The 20,141-nt window shown below is 43.4% G+C and overlaps 1 protein-coding gene across 3 annotated transcripts in view; it reads left to right on the forward strand.

Annotated features, from left to right (window-relative positions):
- Positions 1–20,141, forward strand: part of ANLN (anillin, actin binding protein) — a 98,225-nt gene that overhangs the window by 33,636 nt on the left and 44,448 nt on the right. For 2 of the 3 annotated variants that reach the window (XM_068236396.1, XM_068236399.1), the window contains exons 9-12: positions 4,608–4,703; positions 6,642–6,898; positions 8,786–8,946; positions 9,026–9,173. In XM_068236396.1, the coding sequence (XP_068092497.1) occupies positions 4,608–4,703; positions 6,642–6,898; positions 8,786–8,946; positions 9,026–9,173 (662 nt within the window). The remainder of the gene's footprint in view (positions 1–4,607; positions 4,704–6,641; positions 6,899–8,785; positions 8,947–9,025; positions 9,174–20,141) is intronic. The other variant, XM_068236397.1, reaches the window with a different exon arrangement.

Below are 20,141 nucleotides of genomic sequence, written 5' to 3' on the forward strand. Positions count from 1 at the left end.
GCCCAGAAATGTGTTTTCCCACAAAACTTAGAAATCAAATCGCAAGCACTTTTATAAAATTGCCAGAGATATCTCCTAAAATCGCTTACAAAGCACTTGAAAGAAACTCAAGCGATATCTATTTGCGATTGCAAGTGGGTTCCAGGACTTATTCTGTTTAAATGGAGGCTCTATTCTTTTTTCAGTAGATGCTCCCCCAGTGTTTCAAACTATCCTTTATGTAGTGTATAGTCTGAAATAAAAGAAGAATAATATAGGGAGCTCAGAGCTGGTGTAATAGTAAGATATCAAAAGTTTATTGCAACCTCTTATGGCCTATGGACATACAAAACAAACCAACATATACCCTCCCTTAAAAACAATCCCTGGAGCAGCTATGGGGCTATGACTACTGCGTGAGACCGGAGTGCACTCCTATATAGTCCTTTTGCATGCATGTAAATATGAAGCTTGTTCCTTTCTTCAGGCCCAACAATAACTTTGCATCCAGGTGCGAACCAGGTAAGGTCACCGATAATGGCGCTACTGATCAACCCGCATGTCCATACATGTCATTGTGTACCTCTGCAATACAATTGCATACGCATCTCATTACTGACACTGCAAACGTGTCAAACCTCCGCTCCCCGCCGATTCAACACAACTTATATTCAAACAACTCCCGGAGTGAAAAGCAGCCATTCATCAAATCTGCCGTATGTATAATCTCACCACACCGGTATGTCGGTCATCGTTGGGGCAGCCTGTGGCGCTGTGAGAGTTCCTGGTGGTGTCGGACGTAATGCGGGGGGAGGAAGAGAAGCGGAGGTGCGGGTGATCAGAGCCGGGACACACTTCCGGGTAGCGCCGTGTGTCACGTGACGCGTTTCGTCACGAGCCACGTGACTTCTTCAGACGTGACGTAGGTAGGGGTGTGCGTCCTTTTATGGCTACCAAGCCAATCATATGTGAGTTAAAACAGTCCGTTCGTTGCCACCTACTGGCCATAGTGGCTATATGCACCTTAGAAATGACAACAGGGCAGTTTGTCTACGTTTATAGGGCATTAATGTCCGCGTCCGTGCGTTTTTTACAAAAAAGATTTTATATTCAGATCCCTATTGAGCCCTTTTGGGTATAAGCTTTCACATTTATAAATCCACATTGATTCTTTTCTTAAAAGTTGGGTATCGTAGTCCCCACGACGTGGGCTGATATTAAGTTTGTATATGCCCATAAAACGTAGACCGGACACATCCGAATTATGGGTAGTTTTAAAGTGCAGAGCCAGAGGATTCAGTTTCTTTTTATCCACATTGGTACTTTTAATATTAGAAATATGTTCACCAATCCTAGTGTTTAAAGATCTATATGTTTTCCCAATATAAATTAAGTTACATGGGCATTTAATCTGATAAACAACCCGAGAGGTATTACATGAAATATAATCGTTAACCCAAAAGGATTTTGATCCATCAAAATTTGAGAACCGATTACTCTTGAGGACATAGCGACACATATCACAATCCAAACATTTGTGCATACCTTTTTTAGACATTTTACATATAGGGGGGCCACCACATCCAAATTCACTTCTAACCAGGAGATCATTTAGATTATTGCTCCTCCTTGCAGCCATATGTGGGTATTCCCCAACTATTTTTGCCGTAATTGGGTCTCTTTTTAGGAGATGCCAGTGTCTCTGTAAAATTTCTTTTATCTCTGTATAGTGAGCACTGTATGGGGTCACAACTTTTGACACACAATTAGCTGTATTTACCGTTCTAGGTTGTGATGGGGATATCCCCTGCTGTTCCTCAGCTCTTTTCAAAAGATCCCCCCTATTTTTAGCGAGGGCTCTCTTGTATGCGGTGATAATAATCCTGTTTGGATAGCCCCTTGCCAGCAATCTAGCCCTCAGTTCACCCGCCTCTCTTTCAAAATCATTAATATTACTGCAGTTTTAAAATTAAAGATATTGTGACAGCTCTACCTTCTTTTGTAATGGATACCAGGGATGTGCTGGCAGGCATCGAGGTTGTGTGCGTTGAAGAGAGCTGGCTACTGGTGGGACTAGATGTAGAGTCCCTATTTACCTCCATCCCTAACTCTAGGGGTTTGGAGGCTCTTGAATTCTACTTAATAAATCATTACTCGGGTTACGAGTCCCATGCCGAGTTTGTCTTGGACTCCATGAAGCTAATCCTGGAAAATAACTATTTTGAGTTCGGTGGCTCAATATACAGACAGAAGAGGGGCGTTACAATGGGGGCGGCGTGCTCCCCGGCCTACGCGTGCCTTCACCTAGGATACTGGGAGCAGGAGGTTGTGAGGTGCACGCGTGGATACGCGGAGCACGTCGCCCTCTGGATACGTTATGTGGACGACATCTTTCTCCTCTGGAAAGGAAATGATTTAGAATTAAAAGAATTTGTAGCAGAACTCAACTTGAACGATAGGAACATCTTCCTTACTTATACATATGATGCTGGAGAAATCTCCTTCCTTGACCTGATGATTAAAAAAGTAGGGACCTCCCTAGAGACCTGTACATATAGAAAACCCACAGCGGGTAATACCCTTTTGTCGGCATGTAGCTCTCATTTACCCGCCCAAAAATGGGCCGTGCCCACTGGGCAGTTTCTGCGATTACGCAGAAACTGCAGTAATATTAATGATTTTGAAAGAGAGGCGGGTGAACTGAGGGCTAGATTGCTGGCAAGGGGCTATCCAAACAGGATTATTATCACCGCATACAAGAGAGCCCTCGCTAAAAATAGGGGGGATCTTTTGAAAAGAGCTGAGGAACAGCAGGGGATATCCCCATCACAACCTAGAACGGTAAATACAGCTAATTGTGTGTCAAAAGTTGTGACCCCATACAGTGCTCACTATACGGAGATAAAAGAAATTTTACAGAGACACTGGCATCTCCTAAAAAGAGACCCAATTACGGCAAAAATAGTTGGGGAATACCCACATATGGCTGCAAGGAGGAGCAATAATCTAAATGATCTCCTGGTTAGAAGTGAATTTGGATGTGGTGGCCCCCCTATATGTAAAATGTCTAAAAAAGGTATGCACAAATGTTTGGATTGTGATATGTGTCGCTATGTCCTCAAGAGTAATCGGTTCTCAAATTTTGATGGATCAAAATCCTTTTGGGTTAACGATTATATTTCATGTAATACCTCTCGGGTTGTTTATCAGATTAAATGCCCATGTAACTTAATTTATATTGGGAAAACATATAGATCTTTAAACACTAGGATTGGTGAACATATTTCTAATATTAAAAGTACCAATGTGGATAAAAAGAAACTGAATCCTCTGGCTCTGCACTTTAAAACTACCCATAATTCGGATGTGTCCGGTCTACGTTTTATGGGCATATACAAACTTAATATCAGCCCACGTCGTGGGGACTACGATGCCCAACTTTTAAGAAAAGAATCAATGTGGATTTATAAATGTGAAAGCTTATACCCAAAAGGGCTCAATAGGGATCTGAATATAAAATCTTTTTTGTAAAAAACGCACGGACGCGGACATTAATGCCCTATAAACGTAGACAAACTGCCCTGTTGTCATTTCTAAGGTGCATATAGCCACTATGGCCAGTAGGTGGCAACGAACGGACTGTTTTAACTCACATATGATTGGCTTGGTAGCCATAAAAGGACGCACACCCCTACCTACGTCACGTCTGAAGAAGTCACGTGGGTCGTGACGAAACGCGTCACGTGACACACGGCGCTACCCGGAAGTGTGTCCCGGCTCTGATCACCCGCACCTCCGCTTCTCTTCCTCCCCCCGCATTACGTCCGACACCACCAGGAACTCTCACAGCGCCACAGGCTGCCCCAACGATGACCGACATACCGGTGTGGTGAGATTATACATACGGCAGATTTGATGAATGGCTGCTTTTCACTCCGGGAGTTGTTTGAATAGGCGGGGAGCGGAGGTTTGACACGTTTGCAGTGTCAGTAATGAGATGCGTATGCAATTGTATTGCAGAGGTACACAATGACATGTATGGACATGCGGGTTGATCAGTAGCGCCATTATCGGTGACCTTACCTGGTTCGCACCTGGATGCAAAGTTATTGTTGGGCCTGAAGAAAGGAACAAGCTTCATATTTACATGCATGCAAAAGGACTATATAGGAGTGCACTCCGGTCTCACGCAGTAGTCATAGCCCCATAGCTGCTCCAGGGATTGTTTTTAAGGGAGGGTATATGTTGGTTTGTTTTGTATGTCCATAGGCCATAAGAGGTTGCAATAAACTTTTGATATCTTACTATTACACCAGCTCTGAGCTCCCTATATTATTATTCTTTTTGCTGACATTTATACATGGGTGAGACGAGCCAATTAGAGGTGATATCCCGTACCCTCACATTTTTTTGCCCTTGTTATAGTCTGAAATAGTCAGATTACATGCATTTCATCTCTGATAATTTGCCTACAGTATTGTATATTGTAGAAAAAATCGATTTTTACGGCTTGTATTGATGTAACAGAATTTTGTAAACCATATACTGTAGCTGAAAAAGCCCCCTCAATATTTCACAAACCATTCAGCCAGTAATTGCTAGCTAGTTTCTGTTTTACCCAAATCTAGGTGGCTCCGGGCAGAAGATGGCTGAACAAACAAAAGCTTGTGAGAAAGATTTGGAGTCAGTTGCCAACAAGGAAACAAAGTCAAATGGAGGAAAAGGTTTGTTAGTTTCTTTCTTAGACTGTTACCTCTGAAAATATTGCTTGCAAAACGCCTAAAGCAGGAAGTTTTACTATTACTAGGTTAGGAGGAGCACCAGCATGAGGTACGAAAGGTTACTGGAGCGCCCCCTGCACTAGTAAATATAAATTTCCTGTATGCTCCCTGCACACAGCAACTTTACCTTTCTCTTTCTCTGCTTCAAGCATGCGGACAATTCAGAAGAGCTCACTAGAAGATTTTAATATAGAATTACAGCAACTGAATAAAATGCAATGGCAGCTTTCAGAGAAGATAAACTATACTTTAGGAACTTGTAATTTGTAAATGGACAATATTAATTGTGCACAAAAACAAACATAACTATGGCTGATAAAAAGTAGGAAAACCCTTTTTATTGAATGTTATGTCAGTTTTATTCCACTTTAAGAACTGAATTGCCTGGGTTCCATTCAGAACTTTGACTTCAGGGTTGTCTGAATAAAGGCTCATACACACATCAGACTATAGTCTTTTGAAAATGAAAGATCACAGACCAATTTTACCCCCTTCCATGTAGTATGAGAGCCATACCTACACAGTCTATTCTATGGAGCTGAACTCCCCATCAGATAGAAATCTTTGCAAGATGCTGTACAGACACAAAAGATCAGTATCTGTAAAAGATCTGTTCGTGCCAAAGATCCGTTCCTGCAAAATGCATTCATAGTCTGAGATCTGCAGATCATCATACACACGATTTAACTGACATTCATCTGCAGATCAGATCCACCAGGATGGATTTTCAGATCTGCAGATGATTGTCTGATCTGCAGATGAATGTCAGTTAAACAAGGTGTGTATGATGATCTGCAGACCTCATAGACTATGAATGCAATTTGCAGGAACGGATCTTTGGCAGGAACAGATCTTTTGCAGATACTGATCTTTTGTGTCTATACAGCATCTGTGTGTGCAGCATCTTGCAAAGATTTTTTTTCTGATGGGGAGTGCAGCTCCATAGAACAGACTGTGAAGGTATGGCTCTCATACTACATGAAGGGTGGTAAGATTCGTCTGTGATCTTTCATTTTCCAAAGGCTATGGTCTGATGTGTGTATGAGCCTTAAGACACTTTCAACCATCAAGTGTAATTAGATTTAATGCTGGGAATAAACAGGTCGATTCTGGTGCTCTATTCTGCACCCGATCATTTTGCCCGCTCGATTCTCTTATCTTCCGCTCATTTTTCTTATATTTTTTAAATTAACGTCAGTGATGAATCGAGCGGCAATACGATTGAACGGTGATCGGACGTGTCGGAAATTATCTATCGAGCCATCTTAATGGCTCAAAATCAAGCCGTGTATTCCCAGCATTAGCTAGAACATCTGATCTGCATGCATGTTATTGGTTAACGTATCACTTTAAAGTGTTATGAAACTCAAAATGTTATGCCTGCTGGAAATGCTAACACACAACATGATGAAAACAATTTACTGGTATTAAAGTCACGGAAAGGACTAATAACTCAAAGTTCCACTTCACTCAAAAGTTGATTGCTAATTTCTGGAAAAAATTGTCAGATTGTGTTGATTGTTTGTATATCAAAGCATAGATGCTTCTCCTGTGTGTGGGTGGGGCAGAGAACCTCTTCTGCTTTGTGTTACTATTTGCAGATCAAACAAGACAATCGGTTTTGTCCAGCAACTTGGCAGTCAATTTAGCTTGCAAGTAAGTGGAATTTTGGGTTGTTACTCCTTCCAGTGTCTTGAAACACAGCATGAAGAAAACTTTTTACTGGTATATTTTAGAGCTGAGATGAAATTTTGAGTTTCATGCCTTTAAAAAAAAAAATGAAGTAAGCCACTTTCATTCCCCTATAAGTTTCTAGCAATCTTTAGTGCTACAGTCTCTCTGGTCTCTCCAGCCGGATGGTGTTTTTGTTTGTTTTTACAGTGAATGTGATGCAGGAGATTGAAATGAGTGTGGATGGAGACATTGATGAGATTAACAGCTCAGAAGTGATCAACAACATATTTAGTGGAGCTCTTGAAAATGAGGAAGATGTAGACAAAGCATCTACACAGAAAGTGCAAATGGTCAGAGATGAAGAAGATGATTGCTCTGAAAACGAGGAAGAGGATGCACTTAACATTTCCTCAATGTCTTTGCTAACTCCTCTAGCAGAGACTGTTGGTGTTGGAAGTCCAGAGGTATGTGAAAACATCAATACACAATAAAGGGCTCTATTCATAAAGCATTCCCGCATGCGGTAATGCTCAAAACAGCTGACTTTAACGACCACTTAGCAAAATGTCCATTCATAAAAGCTGTTTCCACATGAAAAGCTGACATGCTCGAGCAGAGCTGTAAATTACCGCCCTATGCGGTGATTATCTCCACACGTCACTAAATGGCAATTCATAAAGATTAGAGCAGGCGGAATTGGGAAAGAGAATTCCATCTGTTTAGAAAAGGTGATAAGAGAGCGGATAACATAGTTACATAGTTACCCTGGCTGAAAAAAGACACACGTCCATCGAGTTCAAAGCACAATTCCAGCCCGTCCCCCACATACCCCTGTTGATCCAGAGGAAGGCGAAAAACCCCCACAAGGCATGGTCCAATTAGCCCCAAAAGGGAAAAATTCCTTCCTGACTCCAGATGGCAATCACATAAAATCCCTGGATCAACATCATTAGGCATAACCTAGTAATTGTAGCCATGGATGTCTTTCAATGCAAGGAAAGCATCTAAGCCCCCTTTAAATGCAGGTATAGAGTTTGCCATAACAACTTCCTGTGGCAATGCATTCCACATCCTAATCACTCTCACTGTAAAGAACCCCCTCCTAAATAAATGACTAAAACGTTTTTCCTCCATGCGCAGCTCATGTCCTCTAGTCCTTTGAGAAAGCCTAGGGACAAAAAGCTCATCCGCCAAGCTATTATATTGCCCTCTGATGTATTTATACATGTTAATTAGATCTCCTCTAAGGCGTCTTTTCTCTAGACTAAATAAACCCAGTTTATCTAACCTTTCTTGGTAAGCGAGACCTTCCATCCCACGTATCAATTTTGTAGCTCGTCTCTGCACCTGCTCTAAAACTGCAATATCTTTTTTGTAATGTGGTGCCCAGAACTGAATTCCATATTCCAGATGTTGCCTTACTAGAGAGTTAAACAGGGGCAATATTATGCTAGCATCTCGAGTTTTTATTTCCCTTTTAATGCATCCCAAAATTTTGTTCGCTTTAGCTGCAGCGGCTTGGCATTGAGTACGATTATTTAACTTGTTGTCGATGAGTACTCAAGTCCTTCTCCAAGTTTGATGTTCCCAACTGTATCCCATTTATTTTGTATGGTGCTAGACCGTTGGTATGACCAAAATGCATGACTTTACATTTGTCAACATTGAATTTCATCTGCCATGTATGTGCCCATATAGCCATCCTATCCAGATCCTGTTGCAATATAACACTATCTTCCTGAGAGTTGATGATTCTGCACAATTTTGTATCATCTGCAAAAATAGCAACATTGCTCACTACTGCATCTACTAGGTCATTAATAAATAAATTGAAGAGCACTGGACCCAGTACAGACCACTGTGGGACCCCACTGCTAACAGTCTCCCATTTTGAGTACGATCCATTGACCACAACTCTTTGTTTTCTGTCCAGCAAAGCTAATGAGGACAGATCTCCCAGGCAGCAGCAGAGCAGGAACAAAAAAGGCTTTCCGGAATACCCAGGCTGTGTTTTTTAAACCTCTTGGGTACCTGTTTTCAGATAAATTTCACATCAGAAAGCCTGCATGTGTAACATTTGTGAAGTTCTTCTAAGCTGTGGCAATTAAATAGATTGTTTAAAAAGACGAATAGGCAGATTCAGGGCAAACGGAGGCAGTTAAAAAAAAAAAAAAAAATCACATCTAAAGGAAAGTTGGGGCTGCTTCTTTTATTGTAATGCTGTCTCTGCAAGGAGAAAATGTATCAACTCAGGCAACTTCTCATGTTATGCCAGCCTAGTTCGGGAAATCACCAACTTTTTATCGAAAAAAAAAAAAAAAAACTTGGTTGACATATTTTATTTTATGCAGGCACTGCTCTCGCTTTCCTTCTCACCTTCCAAGGTAGAACATGGCAGAAGTACAGATTATGATGGCCCCAAATCAGTAAAATTCCAAAGGACTAAGGTGCCCAGAGCAGAATCCAAGGACAGCTTTGGATCCACTGAAGAAAATCAGAATCTGTTATACAGGTAAAGCAAGAATAAATGTTCGATTTGCTTCTTTCATTAAATGTGAAATATGTAGTTAATTGTTTTTCAATCCTTGTAGCATTGATGCATACAGGTCACAGAGATTTAAGGAGTCAGATCGTCCTCCTGTAGTGCAAAAAATTGTTCGGAAAGAAGATGTGTCTTCCCGACTTGAGGATAAAATGAATGCGTCTCCGCGACACAATGGCATCAAGCAGAAACTGAAGGTAATATTTCATACTTGTTAACTTGTACAGCAGTATATTTGTGTGTGTTTCTATAGATAGATCTGTGTGTGTGTGTGTGTGTGTGTGTGTGTGTGTGTGTGTGTGTGTGTGTGTGTGTGTGTGTACTTATATACCGTACATATACAGTTGTGTTCAAAATTATTCAACCCCCACTGAATTGAGTGTTTTGGCCAGTTTGACATTGATTTTGATCATTTGTCATCTTGTTTACAATTAAATCAGAGGCACGTGTAAGTCAGACAAATATAACATAACATTTATAATTAAATAACCACACGTCTTTTTCTGTGCTCACATCATCAGTTTTATTCAACCCCCAAATGACATTCATTCTTAGTACTTAGTACAACATCCTTTTCCATTTATAACAGCTGTTAAACGTGAAGCATAGCTTGACACAAGTGTCTTGCAGCGATCTACGGGCATCTTAGTACATTCTTCATGGGCAAAAGCCTCCAGTTCAGTCACATTCTTAGGCTTGCGCGCTGCAACTGCTTTCGTTAGGTCCCACCAGAGGTTCTCAATCGGATTTAAGTCTGGTGACTGCGATGGCCACTACAAAATGTTTCCGCCCTTAATCTACAACCATGCTCTAGTGGACTTGGAGGTATGCTTGGGATAACTGTCCTGTTGAAAGGTCCAACGTCTCCCAAGCCTCAGGTTTCTGATGGACTGCATCACATTTTTATCCAATATCTCCTGGTATTGAAGAGAATTCATGGAACCTTGCACACGCTTAAGCTTCCCTGTACCTGCAGAAGCAAAACGGCCCCAAAGCATGATTGCCCCCCCCGCCATGCTTCGCAGTAGGCAAGGTGTTCTTTTCTTCGTAGGCCTTTTTCTTCCTCCTCCAAACATAGCATTGATCCATGAGCCCAAACAGTTCTAATTTTGTTTCATCAGTCCACAGAACACTACCACAATAGTGTTCTGTGGACCGATGAAACAAAATTAGAACGGTTTGGGCCCATGGATCAACTCTGTTTGGAGGAGGAAAAACAAGGCCTATGAAGAAAAGAACACCTTGCCTACTGTGAAGGGGAGGGAGGTGTCAATCATGCTTTGGGTCTGTTTTGCTTCTGCAGGTACAGGGAAGCTTCAGCGTGTGCAAGGTACCATGACAGAGGTGTGACACCCTAGAAAAATGAACCTTGTGTGGCGCAAATTGATTTGAAACAATTCTTTGGTCAATTGCAAAAGGGGGGAAAAAATATCGATCCAAAAGTTGGATTTTATGATTGAATTGTAATGTAAAACCTTCTTAAATTGATCTGTTAATGGGAACTATCGATAATTGCCATCCGATTAGTTTTGATTAGTTTTGATCATTCAAATGGCGTAGAAAGATCTAATCTGAAAGAAAAAATTGTACTGTTAATGGGCACCTTAAAACTAAATGTGCAGAGCCTTCTGTCTCTGTAGCAGGACTGACATACGATAAGGAATCAGCCATGCTGTCACACAGTGATATATACTCTGCAGTAACATAGTGTGCCCTTTCCACTCCATTCCTGCAATTTATTGTTCCTGACTGACAAAAAGTAAACCTAAAAGAATCCCAGGAATGCAAAGGAGGGAGCACACTATACAGATTATAAATATATACTATACATTACCATGTACTGCTGGGCTGCAACTAATGGTTATCTCCCCCAGCAGTCTGCACACATTTCAATTCAGTTCTCCTCACTCTCTCTGCTGCTGACTCCCTGAATGAGGAGAGCTGTGAGTGTCCCGCCCCTGTTCATTATTATTCACTGCTCTGCTCGCCTCCTCTGCACACAGGGCTCAGGACTGAGAGCTGAGACTGTCCCGCCCCTATTCATTATTATTCACTGCTCTGCCTCCTCTGCACACAGGGCTGAGGACCGAGAGCTGTGAGTGTCCTGCCCCTGTTCATTATTATTCACTGCTCTGCCCGCCTCCTCTGCACATGCTGCCTGCTAAGAGAATGTGACAGTGAGCAGCAGCCGGGCGGGAGCCCAGGCGGAACCAGGAGGAGCGCCCACTTGAATGGGCTTGGGGAGAACACTGGATGTACGACCCTTCTCGGGGACAGGACAGCCTAACGCACTCATGCAAGAGGTCATATTAATCTGTATTTTCTGACAAGTATGCATCTATCCACCTAAATATGACATGTATAGTTTGAGTTACAGCAAAAATCAATTAACCCGTCGCACACTCACATGCAAATGTTCAAACAAATGTATTCACAGATTTACTCATCCGGGCACAACTGTTATCCCTACAGCTAAATTAAAAGCCAGGGTTTTAGTTCACAGAAGAATGCATTCTTATGCTTAGTCACCTATACTGCATAGAAGTACCCAGGTAAACATAGGTGTCCTAACTCTGGCCCTGTAACATGCATAGTGCAGACATGCAAACATATTCATTGCATCAAACCTATCAATGGATTAGGAGCACACATCCTAACTTCCTCTCCTGGGAAAGACAGTGCATCTTACCAATCGCACAAGGGAGCTAATGTTGTGTCCATGTGCACCATACGCATACACCAGCATAAGCTGTCTGCATGCTGACAAACATACAGGGGAAGGGGGGAGTGCACCAAATTGGACCCTAGCCACAGGGGTCAATGATAAGAATAAACATACATATATCCAGGCACATCGCCTCTAGTTAGGACATTAAATAAATTATTAAGGAAAGGGAGGTGCTGAAGGGGGTGTGGCTAGAAACAGCAAAAATCAACCCGTCGCACACTCACATGCAAATGTATTCAAATGTAGCCACACCCCCTTAAGCACCTCCCTTTCCTTAATAATTTATTTAATGTCCTAACTAGAGGCGATGTGCCTGGATATATGTATGTATGTTCTTATCATTGACCCCTGTGGCTAGGGTCCAATTCGGTGCACTCCCCCCTTCCCCTGTATGTTTGTCAGCATGCAGACAGCTTATGCTGGTGTATGCGCATGGTGCACATGGACACATAACATTAGCTCCCTTGTGCGATTGGTAAGATGCACTGTCTTTCCCAGGAGAGGAAGTTAGGATGTGTGCTCCTAATCCATTGATAGGTTTGATGCAATGAATGTGTTTGCATGTCTGCACTATGCATGTTACAGGGCCAGAGTTAGGACACCTATGTTTACCTGGGTACTTCTACGCAGTATAGGTGACTAAGCATAAGAATGCATTCTTCTGTGAACTAAAACCCTGGCTTTTAATTTAGCTGTAGGGATAACAGTTGTGCCTGGATGAGTAAATCTGTGAATACATTTGTTTGAACATTTGCATGCGAGTGTGCGACGGGTTAATTGATTTTTGCTGTTTCTAGCCACACCCCCTTCAGCACCTCCCTTTCCTTAATAATTTATTTAATGTCCTAACTAGAGGCGATGTGCCTGGATATATGTATGTTTAGTTTGAGTTACAGTGGTTTACAATTTAAGCTCAAAATCCTCCTAGGAGGAGGTGGACTCATTGGTGGGTAACTCAGTGGGCAGGTGTTGCCACACCCCCAAACCAGCTTCATCAAAAGCATATTGCCAGCATGCGGACTTTAGTCCTCCAAATCCCATCTTTACGAGAGCCTGCTGCTGCTAACCAGAGGACCATGTGGTTGGCAGCCATCTTGGAACTGTAACATCTGCTTGGATTACAAAATATACCTAAAAGCCTGTGATTCTGAAACCAAGGACTTTGCATTTCTTTCCCAGAAGGAAATATTCCCACACAGACTGCATTTCAGCTAAGTAAACGTTTCACAATTATTCCCTTTTATTTTAAGCTTTGTGTGTATATGTTAGTGTATGTAAATTTGTGTAATGCATTTTTGTTATTAAAACGTTTAAAAATCGTTTTACGGTTATGACCTGTTCCTGAACAAACACAATCGTAATTACTCCTCCGAAAGCGTTACCTTGTGTTCTAGAGTGTCTTGTAGTTAAATCCCGTATGCTTGAATCGGGCACAGATAGACAGATCTGGCACCGATCCCTGCATACAGCTAAGGGTTAACTTAGTGTTCGCAGTGTGCTAATATATATTTAGTCATGTGCTGACTCACATGTGGTGGCAAGCTTTTGAATTGTACGCGTGTGGTGAATCCTTTGGAGTCATGACGCTCCACTCGGCTGCGAATCCACATATGGGCATCTATGCTCAAAGTGGCAGCGAGACCGAGCTTCTGACTCTGAGCGATTGACCCGATCAAGGACCGGCCCGTGCGGTCTATGACATTGGTTGGCAGCTTATTGGGATTGGTGTATGTTCAGAACATCAACGGCAATGTTAATTGATTAACCTGCCAGAACAGATCAAAATCTGTGGTTGATGACCGGTGCATTACCATTTATATAGATTAAACGTATAGCACAGAGTCCCCCCCCCACCCCCACCCCCATTTTTTTTTTCTTTTTTTTTCTATCCTATCTTTTATTTTGCAACACTGACTGCTGCAGCGGGATACAAGCGAATGCAGTTGCCTGATTTGGCAAACTTGTGTGAAGAAAGAGGCATTGAGACTTTTAATAAAACGAAAAAGCAATTGAGGACTTATTGCGACTGGGTACTCAGCCAGATCAGATGCTGGAAGAGCACCCTGATGGTCCAGACGGTACTGCTGGGACAACGGAAAGTGAGCTGTTGAATCGAGTTGACACACTTTCAGCCCTAGGGGAAAACAGAACCGAGTCTGAACGGATCGCACTAAATGCTGAGGAGCATGGTAACCGGCAGAAGCCTGTCCATGCAACCTTTCCCTGTGTTCCTGATGCTGGAATGCAGCATGCTTTACAAAGTCTGTCGGATACAAATCCTGAGCTTTACCTGCAGATTGTCAGAAAAAACGCTGACAATCTGCAGAACGCCAGGGTGACAGAGAAACGAGAAGCGGACCGGGCAGAGCGCCAGGCGGAAAGGGCGGCTTCAAAGCGCCGGTGGCTTGCTGAGCAAGAGACGACAGAGAATCCGCACGCCGACACGACCTTGAAATGGCCAATCTGCGAGCGCCAGACCAAAGTCCCGGCCCACAGCAGGTCCGTTTGGGACTCCCAAGTTTAAGTTCCCTGAAATGGAGAAGGGAACCAACCCGGACACTTGCAATCCTTTGAAAAAACGTCAGCATCATCTGCCCCAGGAGCAGTGGGAGAGATTTCTGACCCCCCCCCCCCAACTTGCGGGACAAAGCGCTTGAGGCGTTTGTGGACTTACCCGCTGAAAAAGACACTGACTATAATGCGATAAAAGCGGCAATTATCGCTAAGTACCAGTTGACCCCAGAGGTATATCGCAAAAGTTTAGGGCCCTGCTGAAAGGCGCCACAGACACTTATGCAGACCTGGCGGATCACCTGCTCACTGTGTTCAGGCAGTGCTCACGAGGCCTCAACAAAGACTCTCACCAAGGTCTGGAGGACCTCATTGTACAGGACCAGTTACTGCACTGTTGTCTGGCAGTTTTTCTTGAAGCGGAAGCCTGGATTCACCAAAGCTGTCGCAGACACTTTTTTTTTTTTTTTTTTTTTGCCACCTGTGTACCGGACAGCCGCAAACCTCCAGCCCAGAGCTGGAAAGGGATAGACCGGTGCAACCTAGCTCTCCTCCCCCTGCGAAACCGTGGAAATCTGGTCCCACAGCCACAGAGGCCGGAAGCTGCACCTGCTACTCATTCGCCTGATGCAACATCTGTTCCAAAGTGTTACCACTGTGGACAGTGAGGACATCTCAAGTTTGCCTGCCCCGAGGTGAGTATGCAGTCTCCAGAGCCTAGCCCAGAATCGGCTAGCCCATCTTCTACTGCACACGCCTACCTCGCCATTGGAGCAGCAAATCCTCGACTTTCTGGGAGTCAAGTTGTGGAAGTAAATGACCAGATCGCTGTCTGTTTCCGCGACACCGGCGCAGAGCTTACATTGGTTCGCTCTCATCTTGTTGCCAGGGAGAATTTGCTTCCTAATGAGCGTGCCACCCTTGTGGCAGTTGGTGGCACACACGCACGCATCGCCAAAGCTTGTGGGGGTGACAGATGACATCCCAGTGCCTGTGCTGTTGGGTACCGATCTTGGCACCCTACGATCCTTTTATGAACCTAGGATCAACACCCCGAATCACTCGTCCGGACCCACTCAGGTACTGTACAAGCTTGGGGAGGGATAGAGGGAGGCAGCTGGGGGTAATGGTACCTAGCTCTCCTAGGGAAGGAGGCAAGGAAGAGGTTCCTGTTTCTAATGGACAGCTGTCTAATCACTGTCTGATTCTAAACCTGTCACTGTTCCAGATGCATGTGTACATTATGTGAAAAATGAACACAACTGTGTTATTGATGTTGTACCAAATATTGCTAGGTTTCATGCTGAACCTCCATATTGCTAAAAATAATGTATGTTTAAATGTGATTGCCTCTAACCTAGGAAGTAACGGTCCTGTTTTGCAGGGGTCAGATTCCTGCAGGGCTGTGGAAGGAGGCCAGGTGTCTGAGCAGGCAGCTGGGGGCCTAGACTTCCCCTCCTGTTATGACAGCCAGAGTGCTCCACCATTGCCTGTTACCAAACAGCTGGTGGAGACAGGCAGTTTCTCTCATGCCTCACTGTTGCAGAAGCAACCCAGCGCAAAACTACAGAGGTCAACCCTCTATCCCTCCTGTAGGAGGGGCAAGCCTCGCCACACAGGAGAAGGCCAATCTGTTTTCTAAAATGTGTTCTGATGTCCACACAGGAGGTGCGGACGTAAATGTTATATCAATGTGTAGTCGGTTAAAGCAGGGGTATGCCACACTGCTTCCAGATTCGCAGGCTGACACCCGAGAGTCGAAAAATGACCTGGATGTCAGCCAGCGACTCTTCCTTACGGGAAGCGCTAGGCAAACCCAACCAGACATTTTAGAGGTAAGCCAGTTGGTGTGTGTCTCGCCGTCCACAAAGCGGACACTGGGACACACCGGACCATGCGGCCTTATGCCTCTGGTGAGTTGTCTAAAGTACAGTCAAATACGAAAGTCGAGAGCCCGTTAGTAACCAAGTAGACGCACCGATCGGGTCGTGCTAACCTGCTCTTTTCGCCGACCTGCTGGGGAGGTGTCATGAATGATACGTAAGTCGAGACTATTAGCGATTCTGTATCGTTCCGCACAGCAGAGCAAAATGACATTTTTTCTTTTCAGGAAGTATGTGTTGTTTTTTTGTGACCAGTGAAGGCATGGTTGTTTTAATTAACTGTTCAAAAGAATTCCTTGCTGGCCAGTTTCACCCTAGCCAGAATCCTGGTGTAATATGTCAAAGGTTGTTCTAGCTGGTCACACTCGGCTGCTAATTGAGCACCAAAAGTTCCTTTTATCACAGGAAAGACTAAGGCAAACTTCCCCAGCGGGAGGCCAGCCTAAGTGGCTCCGATTAGGAATAGATTTAAATGCATGTGGTTTATGATTTCGGTCTCTTAAATGAAAACCCTGTATAGCACAGCTATGAAATGAATAGTCTTCTTCATTAAAAATCTGCCCAATGTGCTGATACAAAATTCATAACCATAACCCGTCCGGTTATTGGTGTACGACCCTTCTCGGGGACAGGACAGCCTAACGCACTCATGCAAGATGTCATAATAATCGTTTTTTTCTGACAAGTATGAATCTGCTATCCACCTAAATGACATGTATAGTTTGAGTTACAGTGCTTTACAATTTAAGCTCAAAATCCTCCTAGGAGGAGGTGGACGGTCATTGGTGGGTAACTGAGGGGACAGGCGTTGCCACACCCCCAAACCAGCTTCATTAAAAGCACATTGCCAACAGCCGGACTTAAGTCCTCCAAATCCCGTCTTCACGAGAACCTGCTACTGCTAACCAGAGGACCATGTGGTTAGCAGCCATCTTAGAACTGTAACATCTGCTTGGATTACAAAATATACCTAAAGGCCTATGATTCTGAAACCAACACTGCATTTCTTTCCCAGAAGGAAATAATCCCACACAGACTGCATTTCAGCTAAGTAAACGTTTCACAATTATTCCCTTTTATTTTAAGCTTTGTGTGTATATGTTAATTAGTGTATGTAAATGTGTGTAATGCATTTTTGTTATAACGTTTAAAAATCGTTTTACGGTTATGACCTGTTCCTGCACATACACAATCGTACTTACTCCTCCGAAAACGTTACTTTGTGTTCTAGAGTATCTTGTAGTTACATCCCGTATACTTGAATCGGGCACAGATAGACAGATCTGGCGCCGATCCCTGCATACAGCTAAGGGTTAACTTAGTGTTCTCGGTGTGCGAATATATTTACAGTCGTGCTGACTCACATGTGGTGGCAAGCTTTTGAATTGTACGCGTGTGGTGAATCCTTTGGAGTCAGGACGCTCCTCTTGGCTAGTCTGTTCATAGATTGCGATTCCACATATGGGCATCTATGCGCAAAGCGACAGCGAGAACGAGCTGACTCTGAGCGATTGACCCGATCAAGGACTGGCCCATGCGATCTATGATAAGCACTTCATACGTTTCAAAGGCTTTTATTGACAATTACATGAGATTCATGTAAAGAGTCAGTATTTGCAGTGTTTGGCACCTTTTTCAGGACCTCTGCAATTCGACTGCACATGCTCTCAATTAACTTCTGTGCCAAATCCTGACCGATAGCAACCCATTCTTTCATAATCCCTTCTTTGAATTTCTCAGAATTTAGGTTTTTTTTTTGTTTTGTTTGTCCACCCACCTCTTGAGGAATGACCACAAGTTCTCAAAATTTCAACATTTTGGTCCCCGAGTCACTTAGTTATCACTTTTGCCTTTTGGCACGGTGCTCCATCGTGCTGGAAAATGCATTGTTCTTCACCAAACTGTTGTTGGATTGTTGCTGTTGGAGGGTGTTTTGGTACCATTCTTTATTCATGGCTGTGTTTTTTGGCAAAATTTGTGAGGGAGTCCACTCCCTTGGACGAGAAGCAACCCCACACATGAATGGTCTCAGGATGCTTTACTGTTGGCATGACACAGGAATGATGGTAGCGCTCACCTTTTCTTCTCCTGACAAGCTTTTTTCCAGATGCCCCAAACAATCGGAAAGGGGCTTCATTGGAGACTATGACTTTGCCTCAGTCCTCAGTAGTCCATTCACTATACTTTCTGCAGAAGATCAATCTGTCCCTGATGTTTTTTTGGGAGAGAAGTGGTTTCTTGACACCAGGCCATCTTCCAAAAGTTTTCGCCTCACTGTGTGCGCAGATGCGCTCACACCTGCCTGCTGCCATTCCTGAGCAACCACTGCACTGGTTGCACTCTGATCCCACAGCTGAATCCTCTTTAGGAGACGATCCTGGCGCTTGCTGGACTTTCTTGGATGCCCTGAAGCCTTCTTAACAAGAATTGAACCTTTCCTTGAAGTTCTTGATGATCCTATAAATTGTTGCTTTAGGTGCAATCTTAGTAGCCACAATATCCTTGCCGGTGAAGCCATTTTTATGCAACGCAATGATGGCTGCATGTTTCTTTGCTGGTCACCATGGTTAACAATGGAAGATCAATGATTTTAAGCATCACCCTCCTTTTAACATGTCAAGTCTGCCATTCTAACCCAATCAGCCCGACATAATGATCTCCAGCCTTGTGCTTGTCAACATTCTCACCTGAGTTAACAAGACTATTACTAGGTCCTTCAATGACAGCAATGAAATGCAGTGGGAAGTTTTTTTGGGGGGATTCAGTTAATTTTAATGGCAAAGGACGACTATGCAATTCATCTGAACACTCTTCATAACATTCTGGAGTAAATGCAAATTGCTATTATAAAAACTTAAGCACCAACTTTTCTCATTTCCAATATTTTTGACAGTCTCTCAAAACTTTTGGCCAGGACTGTAGTCTTTTGTGAAGGTCTAGGCAAGCTCATCCGCCATGCTTTTATATTGCCCTCTGATGTATTTATACATGTTAACTCGTTCCCCTCTAAGGCGTCTTTTCTCTAGACTAATAAACCCAGTTTATCTAACCTTTCTTGGTAAGTGAGACCTTCCATCCCTTGTATCAGTTTTGTTGCCCGTCTCTGCACCTGCTCTAAAACTGCAATATCTTTCCTGTAATGTGGTGCCCAGAACTGAACTCCATATTCCAGATGTGTCCTTACTTGAGAGTTAAATCGGGCAATATTCTTCTAGCATTTCGAGTTTTTATTTCCTTTTTTAATGCATCTCAAAATGTTGAGCTTCAACGGCTTGGCATCAAATACGATTATTTAACTTGTTGTCGATGAGTACTCCTAAGTCCTTAAAGTTTGATGTCCCCATCTGTATCCCATTTATTTTGTATGACGCTAGACCAGGCATGGACATACTTGGCCCTCCAGCTGTTATGGAACTACAAGTCCCACAATGCAATGCAGGAGTCTGAAAGCCACAGTCATGACTCATAAAGGCAAATTAATTGTGGGACTTGTAGTTCAGTAACAGCTGGAGGGCCGAGTTTGCCCATGCCTGTGCTAGACCATTGGTACGATCAAAATGCATGAGTTTACATTTTTCAGCATTGCATTTCATCTGCCATTTATGTGCCCATATAGCCATCATATCCAGATCCTGTTGCAATATGTCACTATCTTCCTGAGAGTTGATTCTGTACAATTTTGTATATGCAAAAATGGCAACATTGCTTTCTACTGCATCTACTAGATCATTAATAAATAAATTGAAGAGCACTGGACCCAGTACTGACCCCTGTGGGGCCCCACTGCCAGCAGTCACCCATTTTGAATATGATCCATTGACCACAACCTGCCTGCTGCCGCCATTCCTGAGCAACCTCTGCACTGGTAGCCAGTTCCCTATCCGTGCACACAGACTCTTCCCCAGTCCTTGCATCCTCAGCTTTTGCACCAGACTTTTGTGGGGAACGGTGTCGAATGATTTTGCAAAGTCCAAGTATATCACATCTACAGCATTCCCAATATCCACATTAGCATTCACTACATCAAAAAAAATCTGAGCATG

Source organism: Hyperolius riggenbachi, chromosome 5 (genome assembly GCF_040937935.1).
Source record: "Hyperolius riggenbachi isolate aHypRig1 chromosome 5, aHypRig1.pri, whole genome shotgun sequence".
Lineage (NCBI taxonomy): Eukaryota > Metazoa > Chordata > Amphibia > Anura > Hyperoliidae > Hyperolius > Hyperolius riggenbachi.